The sequence below is a fragment of the Marmota marmota genome, unplaced genomic scaffold (genome assembly GCF_001458135.2).
Source record: "Marmota marmota marmota unplaced genomic scaffold, marMar, whole genome shotgun sequence".
Lineage (NCBI taxonomy): Eukaryota > Metazoa > Chordata > Mammalia > Rodentia > Sciuridae > Marmota > Marmota marmota.
The window spans coordinates 6,462,706-6,485,566 of record NW_025999842.1 but is presented as its reverse complement, the minus strand read 5'-3'; the positions used below and the strand labels follow the sequence as shown (position 1 = coordinate 6,485,566).

The 22,861-nt window shown below is 34.4% G+C and overlaps 1 protein-coding gene across 2 annotated transcripts in view; it reads right to left on the bottom strand.

The window, feature by feature from the left end:
* The window catches only part of LOC107153521 (cytochrome b5 reductase 4), a 79,829-nt gene that overhangs the window by 44,618 nt on the left and 12,350 nt on the right, over nt 1-22,861 (bottom strand). For both annotated transcript variants that reach the window (XM_048804283.1, XM_015499068.2), the window contains exons 3-5: nt 17,956-18,056; nt 14,405-14,486; nt 2,761-2,790 (exon numbers count right to left, since the gene is read on the bottom strand). In XM_048804283.1, coding sequence (XP_048660240.1) covers nt 2,761-2,790; nt 14,405-14,486; nt 17,956-18,056 — 213 coding nt within the window. The remainder of the gene's footprint in view (nt 1-2,760; nt 2,791-14,404; nt 14,487-17,955; nt 18,057-22,861) is intronic.

Here is a 22,861-nt window from a genome sequence, read left to right as displayed (position 1 = left end):
CATAAAAGTAGAATGCATTTTGACACACCATACATAAGTGGAGTATAATTTCTCATTCTTCTGATTATACATAATATAGAATTACACCAGTCGTGTAACCATTTATACATAATGATTAATAATGTTGGATTCTTTCTACTCTCCTTCCTACTTACAGACCTCCCCTCCCCTATTTCTAATCCAAAGTACCTCTATTTACCTCCCTAGCTACCCCCTCCCCCATTGTGAATTAGCATCCATGTATCAGAGAAAACATTTGGCCTTTGGTTCTTTGGGATTGGCCTGTTTTGCTTAGCATTATATTCTCTAGCTCCATCCATTTACCAGCAAATGCCATAATTTCATTCTTCTTTAACGCTGAGTAATATGCCATTGTTTATATATACCACAGATTCTTTATCCATTCATTCATTCATCTATTGAAGGGCACCTAGATTGGTTCCATAGTTTGGCTATTGAACTGAGCTGCCATAAACACTGATGTAGCAGTATCAGTGTAGTATACTGATTTTAAGTCCTTTGGGTATATGCCAAGGAATGGGATAACTAGGTCAAATGGTTATTCCATTCAAGTTTTCTGAGGAATCTTCATATAGCTTTCCAGAATGGTTACACCAATTTGCAGTCCCACCAGCAACGTATAAGTGTACCTTTTCCCCCACATCCTCGCCAATATTTATTGCTGCTTGTATTCTTGATAATTGCCACTCTGACTGGAGTGAGATGAAATCTTAATGTAGTTTTAATTTACATTTCTCTAATTGCTGGACATGTTGAACATTTTTCATATATTTGTTGACCGACTGTATTTCTTCAAAGGCACCAAAAACATACATTAGAAAAAAGATAGTCTCCTCAACAAATGGTAGTAGGAAAACTGGAAATCCATATGTAGCAAAATTAAATTAAACCCCTATCTCTCACCCTGCATAAAACTCAACTCAAAGTGAATCAAGGACTTAGGCACTAGAACAGAGACCCTGGGCCTAATAGAAGAAAAAGTAGGCCCAAATCTCCATCATGTTAGTTTAGGCCCAAATTCCTTAATAAGACTCCTATAGCACAAGAATTAAAATCAAGAATCAATAAATGGGATGGAATCAAACTAAAAAGCTTCTTCACAGCAAAGAAAACAATCAAGAACATGAAGAGAGAGCCTTCAGAAAAATTTTTCCCAACTGCACATCAGATAGAGCATTAATCTCCAGGATATATAAAGAACTCAAAAAACTTAACACCAAAAAAACCAATTAGCCCAATCAATAAATGGGCTAAGGAACTGAACAGACACTATTTTCCATTTTGAAGCCTAACTCTAACTGGTATATTAGTTAAATACAGTACATCCAAAGGAAGGTAACAGGCACATGCGGTGGGAAAGAAAATGCCCAGTGTTACTAATTTTTAAATCTATTTCAATGGGGTTCATTCATTCTTTTTAAAATTTTAATTAGATATGTATGATAGCAGAATGCATTGTGACTCACTGTACATGACTGCAGCACAACTTTACATTTCTATGGTTGTACACGATGTAACATCGCACCATATATGCAGTCATACATGTACCTAGGATAATGATGTCCATCTCATTCCTCTATCTTTCCAACCCTCATTCCCCCTCCCCATCTTTCCTTCCCCTTTGCCCCATCAAAGTTCTTCCATTTTTCCCATGTCCCCCACATTATGGAGCAGCATCCACTTATCAGAGAGAACATTCAGCTTTTGGGTTTTTGAGGATTGGCTTGCTTCACTTAGCATGACATTCTCCTACTCCATCCATTTACTTGAAAATACCATAATTTTATTCTCTTTTAATGCTGAGTAATATTCCATTGTGTATATATACCACGGTTTCTTCATCCATTCATCTATTGAAGGGCACCTAGGTTGCTTCCACAGTTTAGCTATTGTAAATTGAGCTGCTATAAACACTGATGTGGATGCATTACTATAGTATGCTGATTTTAAATCCTTTGGATATAGACCAAGGAGTAGGATAACTGGGTCAAATGGTGGTTCCATTCTAAGTTTGTTACTTTTGTAGTACCACAAAGGAGTCCATCATCAGATAAAAACTAAATCCTTAATTTAATACAGTATAATACCATCAGACAACAGCTTCAGGTATCAAAAATTGCATAAATTCATGTAAAATACAGACTATTTTCTCTAATCAAAAAGAAAAAGGTAATTCATCCAATCTGGTTTATTGGCTGCATTTCTATAACTTTCTTTTTCAAACACAGAGAAAAATATGTCTCTCCAAATGTACAATAACATAATTCAATCAGAGTAACCCCATGCATTTCATGAATCAGTATTCATCAACACAGCAAATTTTGGGGAGGATAGGGGCATTGTCAGTCAAAATTAAGAGTCATACTAAATGGCTGAAGAAGCTAGCACAGACTGGTAGATTAATAAGCTATTCAACATCTGTGTATAAACAATGAAGGTGAGTTCAAATGCCTGAGGGCATTGTATCATTCAGCACCATTTTAATCACCACAAGTATTCAAGCTTTGGGCAAATGAATATGTGTTCAGGGAAGTCACAGAAAACACTACTGTGAAAGTGAATAATGGTTGGAATAAGGGGCCCAAAATATTCTGTCAAATCCTATTTAAGCCTGGGCAAGTAAAGACATCTTTTGGATTTTAAAAAAAAAATCTAACTTCTCCAGACAACTCTGTCATATAATACTGGACATAAGCATATGAGTATGATATATTTTTATTATAAATCTGTGTGACTTACCATTTAAGACTCTCTTTTCCTCATGATAGTCTGTAGGGCGATTTGGGGGAGGAAAAGTCAGTTAAGAATACTATCATGTCAAAGACAACATTAGAATATTTGATTTAATCCTCACAGCCCTTCATTCTTAAAAGTCTTTTTTTTTTTTTTTTGGTAAGTCCTGAGGACAGAAATGAGTCTAATAAATAGATGGCCTTTGTTTAAACTAAGTGAGTTTCATCTATAAAGACAGCCAGGCCATTTCTCCAGATGTTTGTCTCTCATTTCATTGGGCCTTTTTCTACTTCTTTGGTCACTTTTTTCTAATATCTTAGTTAATCACTTTCTTTCTTACCCTACTTTATGCTGGAAATAAAATGGAAGGCTTTGGAAACTCTAGGCAATTGCTCTATCACTGGGTTATACTAAATGGCTGAGGAAATTAATTCCTCTAGTAAGCAAATAAAACCCAGGTTTAGTCTAGGATATCATATTCTAAATTAGTATAAACAGATTTATGAAACTATATTCCATAAAATAAAACACACATGTCAACAACCCAAAAAAATGCAGTTTATAATTTTTCTCTTTTAGTATTATCAACACTTAAAAATCATTATTATAAGATTAAAGTAGCTGAAATAATGAAAATACGTTAAGACTTTCACATGCATTTTGAATGTAATTATTAGTGTTAAAACCCCCTAAAAATTTAACAGGTTTGTTTTTTCTCTCTTTTTTTTTTCAGGATGGCAGCCAATTTCACAAAGCTGTATCTTAAAAACTGTTAAGTGTATTATCATTAAGGTCACATCACTTGTTAAATTGACATTACCTTGTTTTAAGAAAAATAAAACAATGTCCTTAAGTCAAAGCTTCCAATTTTTTTGTCTTCTAATTTCTAATCATCAGAAATTCCACAATTATTTCTATTTGACTTATCCATCATATAATAAGCACGTCTAAGGAGGCCAGATCGTATTCCTTTCCATTCTCCCCGTTTTACTAAAATCACTTTATGACAGAAAGTAATCTCAATAACATAGTAATGAAAAAATCCCCGCCTTTAAGGATAAAAATTAGAGGGTAAGGGCCTGAATGAAATCCACCACTTTCAACTACAAATCAAAGATAGAATTTGTCTCCCTTGAAAATTGGCCCTATTTTTGACATGCGGTTGTTTAATATATTTCAAAAAGACATGAGACTTAAAATATACTTAAATTATCCCTCAAAATGAGCTTTGTTTGTCAACCCTCAGATAAAAATCTAATCTTACAATCTGCAAGGAACACAGATGTCTCCCCCTGATCACTTACTGTACTCCAGTTTTATCTATCACTGTTAATGCATCTGTGATTCTTAATCTTATAGTAAACAGTAAATTCACAACACATAAGCAAATAAATCTATCTTCAGTGTACAACACAGATAAAAGTTTGATCTTATTTATCATGAAAACAATTTGTTTTTAAACTAAGAGTTACACAAGATTTTGAAAAATTGTCCTGATAATTTTTTCCTAGGAAAAAAACATTATTTCATGTGATCAGTTCTTGCCTTAGATGAGTTGAATCTTCAGAACTTTCTAAATTTTGCAAGATTAGTCAATGTTTTCCTAAGCATTTTTTACTCCAATATAAGAAGTACCAGTTAGTATTACTTTTAAAACTGTTTTTAAAAAAACTAAATCATAGAAATATAGACCACTTTTTACTCTACAGCATACTTATATCTCAATAATTTTAGTCACAGGAGATATTTTCTCCCTTGAATAGAAATTTGATACTCTCTCTTGATAGTTAATTCTATCATTTGGTTGGCCCCATGAACAATCAAATTTATATCTTCTCATAATGTTGGTTAATTACTCTGAAAAGAGCCTCTACTCCTGAAGAGGTCAGAGTCATTAAGAAGGCCTGACTTGTCATCTGTCAGCATTCTACTCTTCATTAGTAAGGGGACTAGATGAGCATTTTTAACTGTGACCCAAACCTGGTTCACCATTACTGAGTGGAGCTCCTAGGGTAAAGAAAGACTGTTTTACCAGCACACTCATCCTTTTAATAAATATCTATTGATAATCATCTTAACAGGGAAAATATATTCAGATTATTTATACATAAAGATAATTTGAAAGATTTACAATAAAACTATAATAACATGGTTACTTTCATGTGTGCATGGGATGGGAAAGGTCTGATGGGAGACTGTTATAACAAGGAACTTTTTGAATCATAAGAATTTATTACTTATTAAAAAATAAAAATGTTTGTTCTTTTTAATATTATGTGATAAGATTTATTAAAAAGGTAAGTAGGAGACATTGTAGAATCATAGAATAAATTATACTTGGAAAATTTAAAGGACTACACTGAGGAAGTAGTATTTTACTGTTTTGAAAATATAGGCATTTGTCAGACAGCCCCCCAAAAAAGCATTCTATAAAGAAAAATTCTGAAAATTTATATTTGAATGCTTTTTATTCATCTTGTAATTACATTTCTCATGTCCTTTTCTTATTCCAAAAGGTTGGTATTATGTAACTATCAGATATGAGATCAGTCTTAACACCATGGATCTTATTCACAAAGTTCAAACTTTGCCATTCTAGATTCCCTTGACTGTTTACTCTCTCTTTTTTTTTTAATAGACTTTTTTTTCAGTTGTTGATGGACCTTTTTCCATTCATTTACTTATATGTGGTGCTGAGAATCTGACCCAGTGCCTCACACATGCTAGGCAAGTGCTCTACCAGTAAGCACAATTCCAGCCCTTGACTATTTACTCTTGCCAGAAGATTCACTGGTTCTCTATAGTGTGTTTAATAACCACTGTTTTCTCATCTTCCATATCTCTAAACAAAACTTGTCTTAAAGAAACACAATGCTAATTCTTGCTTTTGTTTTGAATTACATATTCATTACTCAAATCTTATAAAATTTAATAAATTCTATGCTTTTAAGCTATCGTTAACCTGTCTTTCCTGTGTTCATCTTGGTAAATACCTTCTGAATCTCCTTTATATTCTATATATCTCTTTTAACTTCAAAGGCTGGGGATTACACATTCTCCTAGAGGCAGTTTACTAACAGAATTAAAATGAAGACTTAATAGTTAAAAATAGAAAGCTGGGTATGTAGCTCAGTCAGTGGCAGAGAACTGACTTAGCATGTGTAAGATTCTGGGTTCAACTGTCAGCACTGGGGGGAAAAAAGGTTTAAACATATATCATGAAAAAAAATCCCAGGATTAAAAGATTTAAAAGTACCAGATACTTACATATTCTACAGTCAGTTTTTCCTCCACTGTTCATTTAATTATCATACTATATACCACACTTCCAGAAGTTTATATTTTCTTCCTCAGTCAGCTAACCTCATCATTTTTTATTCAATTCTCCAATTTGTCAGTTATTTTCCATTCCTGTCCTATCCTCTGAGTGTCTAACAATTTCTTCATCGTGTGGAATCACCTACACATGAATATACACCTTTAAAAATCATTTTTGCATGATGTTATGGTTTGGATCTGGAATGTCCCCCAAAGGTTGGTATGTTAAAGGCTTGGTCCCTGGCTGGTGGCACTATCAGGAGGTGGTAGAAACTTCAGGAAGCAGAAGTGAGTCACTTTTGGCATGTCCTCGAAATCTGTATCTTGTCCCTAGCCCTTTCCTCTGTCTCTCTGCTTCCTGGACATCATGAGGTGAGTAGCTTTCTCTTCCATATGTTCCTGCTGCTATAATATTGTGCCTTTCCTGAGGCCCAATGCAATGGAACCAGGTGATCATAGACTGAACATTTGAAACCATAACCCAAAATAAATCTTTCCTCCTTTTAAGTTAATCATCTTATATATTCTGTCATGGCAACAAAAAGGTGACTAAGACATCTGAAAACAAAACAAATGCTGACACAAAATGTCAGTCAGGCACACCAACACCAGAAGACACACTTCCTGTTTGGGTTTGCATCTGCCTCCTAACCAATTACATTTCCCTTTAATCTTTCTGGCAGAAATCACCAAGATAATGGGCCCTATGGCAGCATGAACAAATTAAGTCAGCCAGATTGAGACAGCAAATCTGCTCATTTAGTAAAGCCTTTCACTATGACCACTTCATTATGACCACCTGTCCCTGCTCTCCACTAGTCTTGCTTCTCCCCTACCAGTTAGCCTTGAAGCTTGTGCTTTGTCTACCTGAATTATATCATTTTACCAATGAGGAAACTTAGGCTCCTTATAAAAAGAGCTCTGGTTTTACAAGAAGTTGAACTGCAAGCTGGCAGTTGGCCCATTTAACAGTTTTCTTGTGCATATTAACCGTGCTGTGACAGAACAGGACACCTGGAAATTAATGACTCATCATCTTATTGGTGCAATGTTTATCTAAATCTCTGACTCTACACATGCCAGGGTTTGACTTGCCTGGGATGAACCAGAGAGCTATCCACTGTCTTCAAACCAGCTTACCTTGCATGTGCCACTAATATATTTTTTTAAATAAAGAACTACTACATGCAAGATGTTTTCTCCATTTCAGCTCTACTAACATTGGGGGCTAGATAATTCTTTGTTGTAAAATTATGTCTTGCATTGTAGAGTATTTAGTAGCATCCCTGACTTCTTTCTATCCACAGAATGCTAGTAGTATTTAGTTTAGTTGCTATAATCAAAATGTCTCCAAACATTGCCAAATGTTCCATGAGGAAGAAAATCAACCCTAGTTGATATAGTGGTTAAGAACAAAGTAAAATAAATTATTCAAAAGTGGTTAACATTATTAAAGCAAAAAGGTGCCTATGATTTCTTCAAACATTAGGCTTCTCCAATTAAATAACTCTGGGTTTAATTCCCAGTATAAGAAAGGAAGGAAGGAAGGGGAGGGGAAGGGGGGAGGAAGGAAGGAAGGGGAGGGGGGAAGGAAGGAATTATAAAAGAGGAACTCAAGTTTTGGTAAAGTATGTACACATATAAGCCTCAGTATCTTTGCTTTTCAAATGGAAGTGTAATAAAAGCTCTAAATCCTTCCACCTTCAGCTATTCTACTAATCTACAGTTCTAAATTGTTTACAGTCATTAAATGCTAGGGAATGACCATGAAACCTAAAAACATAAAGCAATAGAAACTACAATAAAGCAAAGAGAAATTAAGAAGAAACATTTCTGAGACTACATGATGCCACTGGAAAATATAATTATTTTTTAAAATATTATATTACACTTATGGGTTAGAACAGTGCTGTCCAAAAGAAATATAAGACAAGCCAAATGCATAATTTTAAATCTAATAACAATTTAATGAAGTAAAAGAGAAACAAGTTAAATTTAGTAATAGGTTTTGACAATATTTCCACAATATTATCATTTCAACATGTAAACAATGTAAAGATTACAAATTATTTTACATTCTATTTTTCCCAAACTGTCTTAAAATCCAGAGATATTTTATTTTAAATTTACATTATATCTGAATTTGTACGAGGCACATTTCTATTGCTCAATAGCCACATGTGGTTAGTAGCTACAATAATGGCAGCCAAAGAATAAGGGCAGAATAAGAACTCATTTTTCATCTTTATCAAAGAATGAAGTGTTCCACTATAGAAATTACCATAATTGAAGCTTATCTTTTCAAGCAAAGTTTCTTCTTTATTCGTTATTAATAATACTTCACAAAACCTGATATAAACCATAATACTTTTAAACAAAGGATTATAATAAGCAAAGCTTATTCTTTGCTTAGTAATAACACTATGTTGTATATTCTGAGTCTACTCACTGTCCTGTTTTATTCCTTGAATCACAGGCATAACACCAAAGCCACAATAGAAACCACCAAATAAACTTAGAACTAACATAGAGCTGCCTAATTTGGTGATTCCCCCAAAATGCAAGTTCTGGATCCCTGCACTGGGGTCTGACAGCTCACCTCATCTAAAAATTTCAGGCTATCATACTGAAAGAAGCCCATGTATAAAATTCCTCTTCAGTATATCTACCACCTCCCCCACCAAGTTCCATTTCAGCAACAGTCTTCTTTCACCATCACTTAGGAGTTCTAATTGTAAAAGAAACACATGCCCTGGTTTGCCACAGATTACTCTCTATTGCCAGCATAATTACTAATAGAGCCTGCTTTCATCCTTAAAACTGTCCTAATTTGGACAATTACACAGTTATACCGTCTAATAGTCTCTATTGGTGATTCTCAGGCCAGCAGAGACTGATGATTCATCGTTACCTATGATGAAAGGCATACAAGGGGTTGTTAAAACAGCTTTCTTATTTCTGACACATTCAATCTTCCTCCTTAGTTGCTTTGTCCCCTTCATAATGTCTCCCTGTTCTGGTCAGCCTGGAGTTCAGGCTCTGTTACCTAATAATACTTTTCCCTAATCCACTGCTGTTTGGTCTAATTTGCAATCTTTCTATGGGTGGATCTTAAGTCTCCACTGTTACAGAAGTCCCTTTACTTACAACCAATGCTCTTCTGGTTTGTAAAATTCTTATCTTTGCTTCCTAATGCCTTGCAAGTTTTCTCATATCACCATCCACTACTGGCCTCACCCTAGCAAATATTCATGATCCCAAAAGATTTTATGGTGAAGCACAGACTGATTCACAGCTCCACTCTTACAGGTCCTGTTAATAATAAGAATAATCTATCAATTTTCACAGAAATACAAGCATCTTTCATGGTAAAATAGATCACTGCATACTAGTTTATACCCAGTAACTGTAGAGATGTATAAAAGAATCAAAGGAACAGAGGGGCAAATATGGCCACACTCACTTCAATTTCCTCCATCATCTGTTGCTTCTTATGTAGCAAACATTATTCAATGCTTACAATAACATTAGGAAGTTTGCTTTTTTTTTTCTTTTTTGCCATACTGGGGATTGAACTCAGGGCCTTGCTCATGTTAGGCAAGTATTCTACCTCTCAACTATATCCCCAGTCCAGGATATTTATTCTTAAACCCCATTTTATTGATGAGGAAAAACAGTTTGCTGGATTTTTGTGTTTTTTTTTTAAATTTTTTAATTTTTTAATATTTTTGTCTTTGGGGGTTTTTTGCTGATATTACATAACTTTGTTTCATCTTTGTTACTGAATGATTTTAGGTTGTCAGTTATTTTTACCTCAACATTTTCAACATACAATTCCACTGGCGTCTACCATTGTTTTAGTAAACTGGCTACAGTAGCTAGTAAATAAAACTAGATCTCAATGTTCTAACTAATGGTTACCTATCTCTGGCTACCTATTTTCTCATTATCTTTGATATTCTATAATTTCACTACAAAGAGTCTATATGTTGCTTCTCTTTCATTTACCTTGTTTCCGATTTGCTGAACTAGCTAAACTTAGATTTATACTTTTATCAATTCTGGAAAATTCAAAGCCACTGACCCTTCATATGTTGCCTCTTCCTTATTCCTACTACTTCATTCTGGAAATTTGATTAAAAGTGTTAGATTTTATTATTCTGGTGTTCAGGTTTCTTGCATATTTTCTTGTCTCTGTGTCACATTCTGTATAAGTTCTGCTTTTCAATCCTGCTGTTTACTGAACTCCTCTACTATTTTTGATTTATTTGACTATTCATGCTATATACTTTTTACTTTCACCAGTTTCATTTTTCATTGCTAGATGCTCTAGACAGTTCTTCTTCAATTCTACGTGGCTATTTTCCACTCATGTTACCAGTTCATTCTTATTTTCCCAAATATTTAAAACATAATTATCTTCATTCTAGATAAAATTCTAGGGGTGAAATTCTGCAATTTGTTTCTGATTTGTTTCCTCACGTGTTCTCAATTTTTAAAAAATAAATGACAGTGGAATGCATTACAATTCATATTACACATATTGAGTACAATTTTTCATATCTCTGGTTGTATACAAGGTATATTCCCACCAATTCATGTCTTCATACATGTACTTTGGATAAAAATGTCCATCACATTCCACCATCATTGCTAACCCCCACCTCCTCCCTTCCCCTCACACCCCTCTGTCCTATCTAGGGTTTGTCTATTCCTCCCATGCTCCCCATCCCTACCCCACTATGAATCACACTTGTTATATCAGAGAAAACATTTGGCTTTTGTTTTGGGGGGATTGGCTAACTTCACTTAGCATTATCTTCTCTAACTCATCCATTTACCTGCAAATGCCATGATTTTATTCTCATTTATTGCTGAGGAATATTCCATTGTGTATATATGCCACATTTTTTATCCATTCATCTACTGAAGGGCATCTAGGTTGGTTCCACAGTTTAGCTATTGTGAATTGTGCTGCTATAAACATGGATGTGGCTGTGTCCCTGTAGTATGCTGTTTTTAAGTCCTTTGGATATAGACCGAGGAGAGGGATAGCTGGGTCAAATGGTAGTTCCATTCCCAGTTTTCCAAGGACTCTCCATATTGCTTTCCATACTGGCTGCACCAATTTGCAGTCCCACCAGCAATGTATGAGTGTACCTTTAGAGAAATGGAAATCAAAACTACTCTCAGATTTTATCTCACTCCTGTCAGAATGGCAGCTATCATAAAGACAAACAACAATAAATGTTGGCGAGGATGTGTTCTCAAATTTTTTATTGAGCACTAATAACTATCTGATCTATATCTATGGGGTTTTAGGGATTCAGGATGAAATGTGTTACTTGATTAAAAATTTATGTATATATTTGCCAGGAAGCCTATGAACCTATAACAAGAGACCATTTTACTTATTGGTTTGGAGTTTCTGAAACCACATGGGTGTGATATTTGAATCCCAAATGCTTATTCCAAACTCAAAAGTAGTACATTTAAACTCACAGGTGGGTAGGACTGAAATCAGCTAAACCAGAACACACCTGAACCTAAATTTCATAAATAACAAAATGCTTAAGCTATTGAATTAGTCAGCTTTTCATAACTGTGACAAAAAAAAAGAAAGAAAGAACATCTACAGAAAAAGACAGTTCCTCCAGTCAATGACCTTTTGACATTATAAGATCAAAAGCCTCCATGCAAAACATGATAACTTCCCCAGTAAAAGAAATATGCAATCTGTGAAGAGGCATGATGACCATCTATGCCTGCATAAGACAAATCTAAAACTCCTCTTTCTCACCATTCAACAGACAAAAAGCTGCTCCCCCCTCTTTCTATAAATTCACCTGCTACCAAGAGATGCAAGAGGCAAATCTGAGCTTAACAGTTCCTGGCCTCCTTGCTGGGTGAATACTGCAAAAATCTTTCTCTTTTTCAACACCCAGAGTTTCAGTAATGGCTTCTGTGTGCAGAGAGCAAGCCCTTGCTTGGTATTAAATTCTCAGAAATTTCTTTTTCCTCTTCTCCATCACCTTGTAATCAAGATTAAGACAGAAAATACACTCCAACATCTCAGGGATGTTCCTGCCAATTATGAACTCAAAACTGTCTTCCATTCCTGTGTGACTATGGAAATTCCTATGTGGCTCTAAGTTCCTAGTATCTACATAAGGGCTTGCGGAAGTGGGGGGTTATCATTCTAGATTGTTACTCGCCCTGACTTTTTTTTTTTCAATCTGGGAATTTCCTTATGAGGAAATTTTCTGCATAAGACAAACCTAAAACTCCTGTTTCTCAACATCCAACAGACAAGAAGCTGCTTCCCTCTCTTTCTATAAATCCCCCTGCTACCAACTGATGCAAGAGGCAAATCTGAGTTTAACAGTTTCTGGCCTACTTGCTGGGTGAATACTGCAAAAATCTTTCTCTTTTTCAACACCAGAGTAACCTGTAATTTAAAATTATGTTTGTTGTATTTGATCAAGCATGCTGAAGATAGATTTCTATCATTTCCAGAGAGGTAGAAAAAAAATTAGAAAAGTCTTTTACTAATTAAATTTCTTCTAGGGGGTAGACACCTATGTTAGTTAGCTTTCTATCCTGTGACAAAGTACCTGATTAAACAACTTAAAGAAGAAAAGATTTATTTTATACCATGGCTCATGGCTTTCAGTCCATGGACACTTGGCGCCACCACTTTGGACCTTTAATGAGGCAGATCATGGAGGGAGGCATGTGGCTGAATAGAGATGCTCACCAAATTGAGACCATGAAAAAAGGGGGGGGGGCGCCCAGCAACAAGATATAGTCCCCAAGGGCACACCCCCAATAACCCACTTTCTCCAGCTGGTTTTACTTTCTACAGTTTCCTCAACCTCCCAATAGTTTACTGAGCAATTAATCCAACAATAGACTAATCCATTGGAGAGGTCAGAGCCCTCAAGATCTAATCACTTTCACAAATCTCCACTTGCATTGGCAACCAGTCCTTTAATGTATGAGTCTTTGGGAAACATTCCAGATCCAAACTACAGTCATACCCAAGGAGCGTGACCATACTTTCTAATCACCCTTAATGGCATCATAGAAGAACACATGATCTTTACTACTAGATTATGAAGGTACATAACATTGAGGATTGGGTAAAGTTAGTTGTTAAGAAATTTTGGTTAGTATCATCTCTCCTGCTGGGACTTAATTAGTCAACATAGGAGCCAATGTAGATGCAAAAGGGATTAGTTTACAAAAGTAAGTGGGTTTAGAAGAATTTTCAAACATGAAGCTCAAACTTATTTACTTTGTTATATATACATATTGCTTATTTGTTTTGCAGTGAGAGGAAGGAAAATAATCCTTACTTATCCTCTATTCCACTCATTGTGCAAGGGAATTTATTCACATGAATTCCTAATATTATGAATCATCGTACAAATTAGAAGTAGAAATTGGCTTCAAGATTGCACAGCTAATATGTCATGGTGCTATGGCTCAAATCTAGATACACTTATGCTAGTTTCATTCTATTGAGAAGCCTCTGGCAATCAATCCTTCAATTATAAACTCACTGAAATAAGTAGCAGAAGATTCTGGTTGTACCAATTTATTCCTAATTTGAGTGTCAAGATTAGGAGTTACTCAAAAGAAATGACTAACATTCCTTCATAGAAAGGGATTATACAAGCTATTTCTTATACTTCAATTCCATGTCTAAAATTCTCAAAGTGTGCTCTTCTGAAAGAAGGTCAGGAAGTAAGACATGACTACTTAGATTATGGAGCCCCAACTCAGAGGTAAGGGGAAGAACATGATTATATTTGAAAGAAGTTTAATAGAAGAATGGGGTATTCTATATTAAGGGCCTAAGGAATGTGAACAATCAGATAAAGTGGACACAAAGAAGGAAGGAAAATCTTACTGTATAACTTTTCATATTTTTCAGATTTTTTAATCATGTGAATATATCACAATCAAAAAATTTAAGTCTAAAAATCAACCCTAACTAAGTATTGTTGCCAATCTTCCCATGTAACAACAGACTAAGAGACTAATTAAAACTAAACAAAGGGTAAATAAAGTTTTCTTACTTTTGTAATGCTTACTCCTTACACTATGAATTCTCAAAAAAAAGTTCTAAAATTTTAAAACAAAGTCACCACATAATTCTTAAGAAGAACTAAAATTAAACCTTTAGTGTAGCTAGAGCAGAAAGATAATGAAAATGAGGAAAATACAGTGATTAATTTAAGTCTATTTATTGAACTCCAAGGGGAAAAATACTGCTTATATATCATACATCAATAATGCCAGTTTAACACTAGCATCACTTACTTACCTTTTGGGATGGCAGGTTTAACTGCCATTCTGCCAACCAGGCATTCTTTCAGCATGGATTCATAATTGACCCAACGGTGAACCTGGCATGGGAGATAAATGGCAGAAATGCAACATAACTCTAACTCACAGGATGCTCTTATTTAATTATGAACAAAAAACAACCTTCTGAGACTGCTCTGGGGCAGTTTCACTTAGCCAACAAGGAGTGACAGGAAAGCAGAATAGACAAAGACAATTTAAAAGAGTGTCCTCAAAGTGTGCTCTACATACTTCTGGAAGTTTTTAACACCTCTTTAAGTATACACAAAGTCTAAATTAGTTTCATGAGGATAGTGAGATGTCACTCACCTTTTTCACTGTTTTGACATCGGCAATGATGCTATAAGCAACAGTGGGCAAAACTGCTGGCATCCCACTAATCAAGGCAATGGCTCCTAAATGTTCTAGTAATCTTTATATTCTTTGCCACCACAGACTTAGGGGGATGATATTTAAGACTATCCTATACAAAATATAAAAATTATTAATTTGATTAAACTTGGACCGTTTAGTGTGGATATTTTTAGATTCTGTGTGGCAAAATAGGAAGGTCTCAAAACATACTTCTACTATAAAGTATGATAATCATCTTAAGGAAAAACACATAAGAAATTGCTCAATCTGCAAACTGAATAGGGCTTTTCTCATGAAAAATCATTTATACATGAACTTATAAGCAAACTGGATATTCAGATTTGGGTATTTAGCAGACACTTTCTGAAAATGAGCAAAGCAAGAGGTACTTCAAGGAAAACAACTGACAATATTTGCTGCCAGACAACATTGGTGGGAATTAGATTTAAACAAGTTTTTGGTTGGCACCTTCTCAATATGCATTAAAAGCCTTAAAATAAATAGGTCTTTCACTCATATATTTAGGAATTTGCTTGAAAAAAATATTTGCATTTACACAAAGATGCAAATACCACAACACTCAATCACAGCATTATTTAAATAAATGAAATGCTGGAACAATCTAAATATTCAATTGTAAAAAGATCAGTAAAGGAAAATCATAATATATTACCCAGTAAAATACTATATAAACATTAAAATAATCAGGTCAAATGTTGATATCAGAATCTTTATCACCCTGAGTAAATAAGTAACACTAAAACAGAAAATTAGTTTACAAATATAAATATCTTATAAGAGGCACTCATTTATTAATATAAATTGAAATTTAATTTGTCAAATATTTATGGAGCATCCACTAATGTATAAAAAACTATCTTTGAAGGAAATGGTTGGGGTAGAACTTAAGTAAATACATAAAAAAAAAAGATAATCAGGGAGGAAAAGGCATAGAATTGGTGAAAAACAGCAGACACTTCAGTTTGCTCAAAGCAGAGCAAACTGATTTACCCTAATATATTTTATTTTTTGTTATATTTATTTTATTATATTTATTTACCCTGATATATTTTCCTTAGGGTGTCAAATATCAGGTAAATAACTAAATTTATTCCACTGTCAGTAGTGACCCACTGAAAAGTTGAAGAGCAAGGTGCTAAGACAATGGTCTTTAATAAAACTAATCTAGGGACTAGGGTTGTAGCTCAGTGGTAGAGCACTTGGCTAGCATGTGTGAGGTACTATGTTCAATACTTAGCACCGCATATAAATAAAATAAAGGTCTACTGACAACTAAAACAGTATTTAAAAAGAAAAAGAAAACTAATCTATCTGTCAAGTTATTTAAACTGGTTCTTAAGATACTGAGCAGTATTAAAATAGTAGGGCTAAAGAAGGTGATGATGAAACAAGGCAATGGGAAGGGAGAAAAACGTATAAGATTTAAAGTCATCATTGGATTTGGCCAGTGACTGAATACTGGGGCAGAATGAGAGAAGGCAAAGATTATTCAGTGCCTTCAAGTCCCTGTTATAAAGACAAAAGAGGAGAAAATAGGAAAGAAGAAAAATTGATAGCATTTGAGAGCACACTGAGTCGAAATATCAACAGGTTATCAAATTGCTCATGAGGCATTTGGAAATGCAAGACAAGAGGTCAGGAGTGGGATCAAAACTGGAGACAATTATGAAAATAAAGAGATTATTTAATAGTCTTTGTATGACTCAAATATTTGGCACAAGAAAAGTTTTATATTGAAAGATCCAAGAAGCTTTATCACAATTTCTAATATACAAAGTTGTTTACTTTTATGGTGAGTGAAAAGTCATAAATAAATTTCACTGGTCTTATTAAAGCCAAGGGGAATGTAGCAATTTGGTAACTACAGTACTGGTTTAGCAGCCAGACTTAATGATATAGTAGTTCTTATAACTTCTCCCAAAAAAACTTTCCTTAAATAAGGCCCATATAAACTCGTAACACGAAGTAAGACTAGATTTCACTGAAAATTATTATTGAGAAAGAGTACATCCAGCATCAAGGCAGATACAGGAGAAAAATGTGACAGACAAGTTTTAAGGCAAATATTCCTAATCCTTTTTATTTGGTTTGCATTGCTAGATAATAACAAATATCAAATGACAATGGGAACTTCCTTTAAGACAGCAATAAGTCTCCCAATGAAAATGCTATTACAACCAATATGCAAACATGACTTTTCTCCAACCCAGGTAGAACATTAACAGCAAATGAGATTCTGTCACTTAAGTAGATGTATTCTAGTACTTTTAAATATTAAACAAATTATATTTACCATAACCTAGTAGAAAAACAAATATTAACATAAATTTAAAAATAGGAAGAACAGAAACCAAATTATATTTGATAAAAAACAATACAAAATAACCCAATCTAATTCAGGTCTCTTGAATGATAAAATCCCAGTACTATTAACATGGCTAATTATCATTAAAATACAAACAAAAACATATGTGAAACAAAGGCAAATTTCTATCCTTCTAAAGATTGCTAGAATAACAGTTGAGAATAATTAAAATATTCTGTGTAACTTTTTTAATGTTTAAGAGCTAATATTTACCTAAATATAAGGCAGAAAGTAACTAAGTATCTTCTGAGATACTCATAGACAATCTTTGCTATCACTCAGAAAAAAATAACTTTTCTATTCATTTAATCAGCCTCATCTATCTTTCTACGTGATATGCAGATTCAGTACAGTGAGCAGGCAGAATGTATATACAATCCCTAAATGAGGAAAGACTAAGAATAGAGAAGCTAAGTGACTTGCTTAAAGTGAGAGACTCAGCAAGTTAGCAGCAGGTTTCAATGTTCCTTTTTCCAATCTTTACTGCTTTCTGTAAATCAATTACCATTATTATAAAAATAATCAAGACTTGGTAAATACTTGCCAAGGGGGAAGCAGCAAGTAAGCCAAGGATTTGAAACCACCTCGAAAGTTTTAATACAAAAACAAATTAAATGGACAGCTGCTACTGTGAACATCTGCCTATATTTCAAGATTCAAGTCAACATATCTGAAATTTACGCAACTATTTTTTTCTTCCTAAAAATGTCACAGTGCTAAATCTATGAGCACTCTTCCATTGTATTACTTCAATTACTTTCATATCTTACCTGATCAAAAAGGTCAGTACCATCTGATCCTGCTGCTCTCATCAATTCATCTTCTCCACCAGGATGAAACTCCATATATGAGCTGACATTATAAACAAACCCTATATCAAAGCAAGAAGAAATAATATCCTCAATAAACTTCTTAAATATTGTAAAGTCAATACAGTAAATCTTTTCCAATACATTTTATTTAACAAATTATTAATTCAGAACTGTAAAGGGTCTGAAATTTCACTATACTTGCAAGCCAATAAGTTTACCTGCCAGTTTCATGGGCCCTGGCAGACTTGAAGGTTGGAAACAAAGAATTGTTTAGCACTCACATCAATAACTGCAATATTAATATTTGTACAAGTTCCCTGAATTCCAATTCCTATGAAGCTATGAAAATGACCCACTAAGACCTGTTCCTTCAGGAGAGGCTCCTTGAGCTTAGGAAACTTCAATCTTTTATAAAGGACAGTAAGCACACCTGTCCTTATTCTAAAGGGAGATATTATCTATATTATATAGAACCATAAGCAAACCTGCTCTTTGTTCTAGAAGCAGATACTTTATCATCCAAGTTTGTTCACTATGCAAACATACCTGAAAAGATAGTCCAGAACAAAAAACAATGTCTGCTTATAAGATACACAAAAATGCAAATACTCATAGAGGATTGCCTCCCAACACAAAATGATGAAACTCTTTATGTGTACATAATTTTTGAAAGTAAAACATGCCCAGAGAGTCTACACAGCAATAATATTCCCTTCTATCATCCTCTATTGTCTTGGTAGAAGGATCTGGTAGATAAAGAGGAATCAAGATCTCATCCATATGCCTGACCTGATTCAACACAGGTGACCACTTCGGTCTATGAAAAGTAAGTCCAACTCTTCTTTTCAATTGTCCAGGAACAAAGATTTATAGTTTAGATTTTAATCTTTAATTTTTCCCTAAATATTTATTTAAGCTATTCATCTATTCAATTACATTTTTATCTTTGAGAAACAGGGAACAAATAAAGCAGACTATCTCAATGAATAACCTTCTGAAAGAAGTGAGCTGCTTTTTAAGTATAAACAGTACATAAGTAAAAAGCACATAAACCCAGCCCTAAAGGCACCTTGAAAGTGTAATGAAAACTGTTTTTTTTAAATCCAAGATAAGCCTCTTTTCATATGATGACCTCCATGAATTTAAAAAACCTCAGATAACTTAAAATGTTCCAATGATATAATTATCCTGAAAGGAAAGAAGAAGCTGATTTCAGTCCCAAGAAAAGTACTGAAGCTTTTCCACCAGTTAAATTTTTGAAAATAACCAATTAGTCCAGGGTTCTTTATAAAACTGCCTAAAGGCAAGCACAAAAGGAAATGAATTAAAAGAATCTCTTTCAGAAGTCCTCCAAAGAAGTTTTAAAAAACTAGTTAAGTCCTACTACATTTCTCCTTCTCCATCAAACTTGTTTGTATTGTTTAATGCTCCAAAATCAAAAGAACACAAATGTGATGGTAATGATTAAGATTAAAATTATTCCCAGTAGGATTCTTAAAACAGAAGATTCATTCCAAATAAGTTTCAATCTTTCTCTGCAATCTAGTCTTGACCAGAGCTCTAAAATTTCTCAGGAACAAGATCTTTACAACACATGATCATCTGTGACAAATGTCATGTTTCACAACCAGTTTTTCAGGTAGCTTTAATAGTTGTGTCAGCCAGTAAAGCATAAAATATCCCACATATGTTCTCTGCTGCCTTATCGCCCCTTAGATTGATGCCCCTCATAATCCTGCCTTTTTTTCTGAGAGACCAGGACCTATGGACCTGAAAAACAGCCCATCCTTTTTAGACAGACAAAATTAGGAATGCTTACAAAATCTTTCACGTAGCAATTAAGTCTGTTAGACAGTATTTCAGTCCAAGATATATTAGATTCAAACACACTTAGTAGTATTAGTAATTTGCTCATTATGACACTTAAACCAAGCTCCAAAAGGGAACTGGTCCATTTCCTCTGATACACAGGCTTTTCCCTTCCTCTTTTGTCTCCTTCCTTTTCTTCCTTTACAAAACCATTCCCTAACAATTAAAAAGTTGGACCCTTAAATGTGGAATAAAAAAAATCACAAAAATTTTATGCTTTTTCCCATCATGCCTTATTATGCTTTTTGTTCATTTATGGCTTTTATTAAATAAATCTCTGGAGTACAATGTTCTAGCCTTTTACCTGTTCTTAGCACCTAATCTTTAGAAAATAATTTCTTAACCCTCTTAAGTTTCCAGTGACACAATTCTTAAATTTCTTCCTACATCTCTTATTGCCCAGATGTGGCAGATTTCAACAGCCAACTACCATTAAATAGAAATGAATTGAGAGAAGATGCGAGACACAAAATGGTGTCTGAACACTGGAAGATCTTTAAAGGCAATTTTTAGTTTGCTCTCTCATTCAGCCCAAGACTCACCTCTACCCCACATATAGACAGAGGACCATCCAGTGTCTATTTGAGTAATTCCAGTGTCTGGGAGTGCACCACCCTTCTAAAAGCTCAGTTCAAGGATCAATATCATTTTTTAATTTTTTTTTTCTTATTACACACATAGAGCACAACTTTTCATATCTCTGGTTGTATACAAGGTATCTTCACACCAATTCATGTCTTCATACATGTACTTTGGATAATAATGTCCATCATATTCCACCATCATTGCTAACCCCCACCTCCTCCCTTCCCCTCACACCCCTCTGTCCTATCTAGAGTTGTCTATTCCTCCCAGGCTCCCCGTCCCTACCCCACTATGAATCACACTCCTTATATCAGAGAAAACATTCAGCATTTGTTTTGGGGGGATTGGCTAACTTCACTTAGCATTATCTTCTCCAACTCTATCCCTTTACATGCAAATGCCATGATTTTATTCTCATTTATTGCTGAGTAAAATTCCATTGTATACATACACCACATTTTTTTATCCACTCATGGATTGAAGGGTATGTAGATTGTTTCCACAGTTTAGCTATTGTGAATTGTGCTGCTATAAACATGGATGTGGCTGTGTCCCTATAGTATGCTGTTTATTTTTTAAAAATATTTACTTGGAATACATATGTTCTTTTATTTGTTTTTTTTAAAGACAGAGAGAGAGAAAGAACTTTAATATTTATTTTTTAGTTTTCGGCGGACACAACATCTTTGTTTGTATGTGGTGCTGAGGATCGAACCTGGGCCGCACGCATGCCAGGCGAGCGCGCCACCACTTGAGCCACATCCCCAGCCCTAGTATGCTGTTTTTAAGTCCTTTGGGTATAGACGCGAGGAGAGGGATAGCTGGGTCAAATGGTGGTTCCATTCCCAGTTTTCCAAGAAATCTCCATACTACTTTCCATATTGGCTGCACCAATTTGCAGTCCCACCAGCAATGTATGAGTGTACCTTTTGACCCTTCTCAGACAATGACATACAATCAATCAATCAATATATGAAAAAATGTTCATCATCACTAGCAATCAGAGAAATGGAAATCAAAACTACTCTAAGATTTCATCTCACTCCAGTCAGAATGGTAGCTATTATGAATACAAACATCAATATCACTTTTATGATAACTAAAAATAAACATTAAAAACTGATATTTCCATTCTACACAGAAAGTACTCTTTCCATCTTGACAAACACTGTCTAAATTTTTTTAGGTAAACTTTTAATATTTATTTGCTTTTAATTTAAGCTCCCAATTATCTCTGATAAAGACTGCAGATATCTTACAATAAAATACTTACCAATAAGTATGTGTCAATTTCTGTGTGAAAACTTTTAAAATCCACAGCAAGATGTGTAGAGGAAAATATACCAGTTGCCTAACAGTTTTGCTATGAATGAGCTTTTAATACAATGTAGACTTGAATCTCCTTTCAGCCAATGTGAAGAGCCTAGTAATCATGGTTTCATTATCTGATCTTAACAAATATTAAGATAAACAAACAAAAATAGGGAACTCATTAGTTCTTTTAAAGGGAGAAACTCTCTTTATACTGTGAAGAACAGTAAGTCTTTATAAAGGGGAAAATGAGCACCTGATTGGTATTACAATTTAACCAATATATAAACATTCTTCATGAAGACTTCCTCCCATTCTCCTAGCCCTACGTAATGGGAGGATAACCTTCTGTCTATATAGATTTGTATACCCTAGACATTTCCTATAAATGGAATCATACAATACATGATCTTTTAAGATCTATCTTCTTTCACTTAGCATGTTCTCAAGGTTCATCCATGACATGTATCAGTAGTTTTCCTTTTTATGAATAGATAATATTCCAAGTATGGATATATCACATTGTGTTTATACACTCATCAGTGGATGAACATAGTTGTTTCTACAGATAGTTTTTGTGTAGACATTTATGTTTTCATGTTCATTTTATTTGACATATAATCCTAGGGGTAAACTTGGTGGGTCAGATAGTGTTACAATTTGGATTTAGAATATCCTCTAAAGGTCCATGTGTAGAAGGGTTGGTTCCCAGCCCATGGTGCTACTGGCAGATAGTGGAACCTTCAGTAAGTGAGTCCTAGTAGAAAGAAGTTAAGTTACTAAAGTTGTAGCCTTGAAGTGGACACTGTGACCCTTTCTTGTTTTTCTGCCTGCTGGCTATTATGAGTAGAGCAGTTCCCTCTGCCACATGGTCCCATTATGATATACTTCCTTGCCACAGACTCAAAAGCAATAGAGCCAACTGATCATGAGTTGAAAGCTCTGAAATCATGAGCTTACTTCCTTATAAGTTGTTCATCTCAGGTATTTTGCCACAGTGATGAAAAGCTGACTGACACATATAGTATTCTATATTTAACCTTTTGAGAAATAGCCAGGCTATTTTTCCATTTTCACCAGCAATGTATGAAGGTACTTA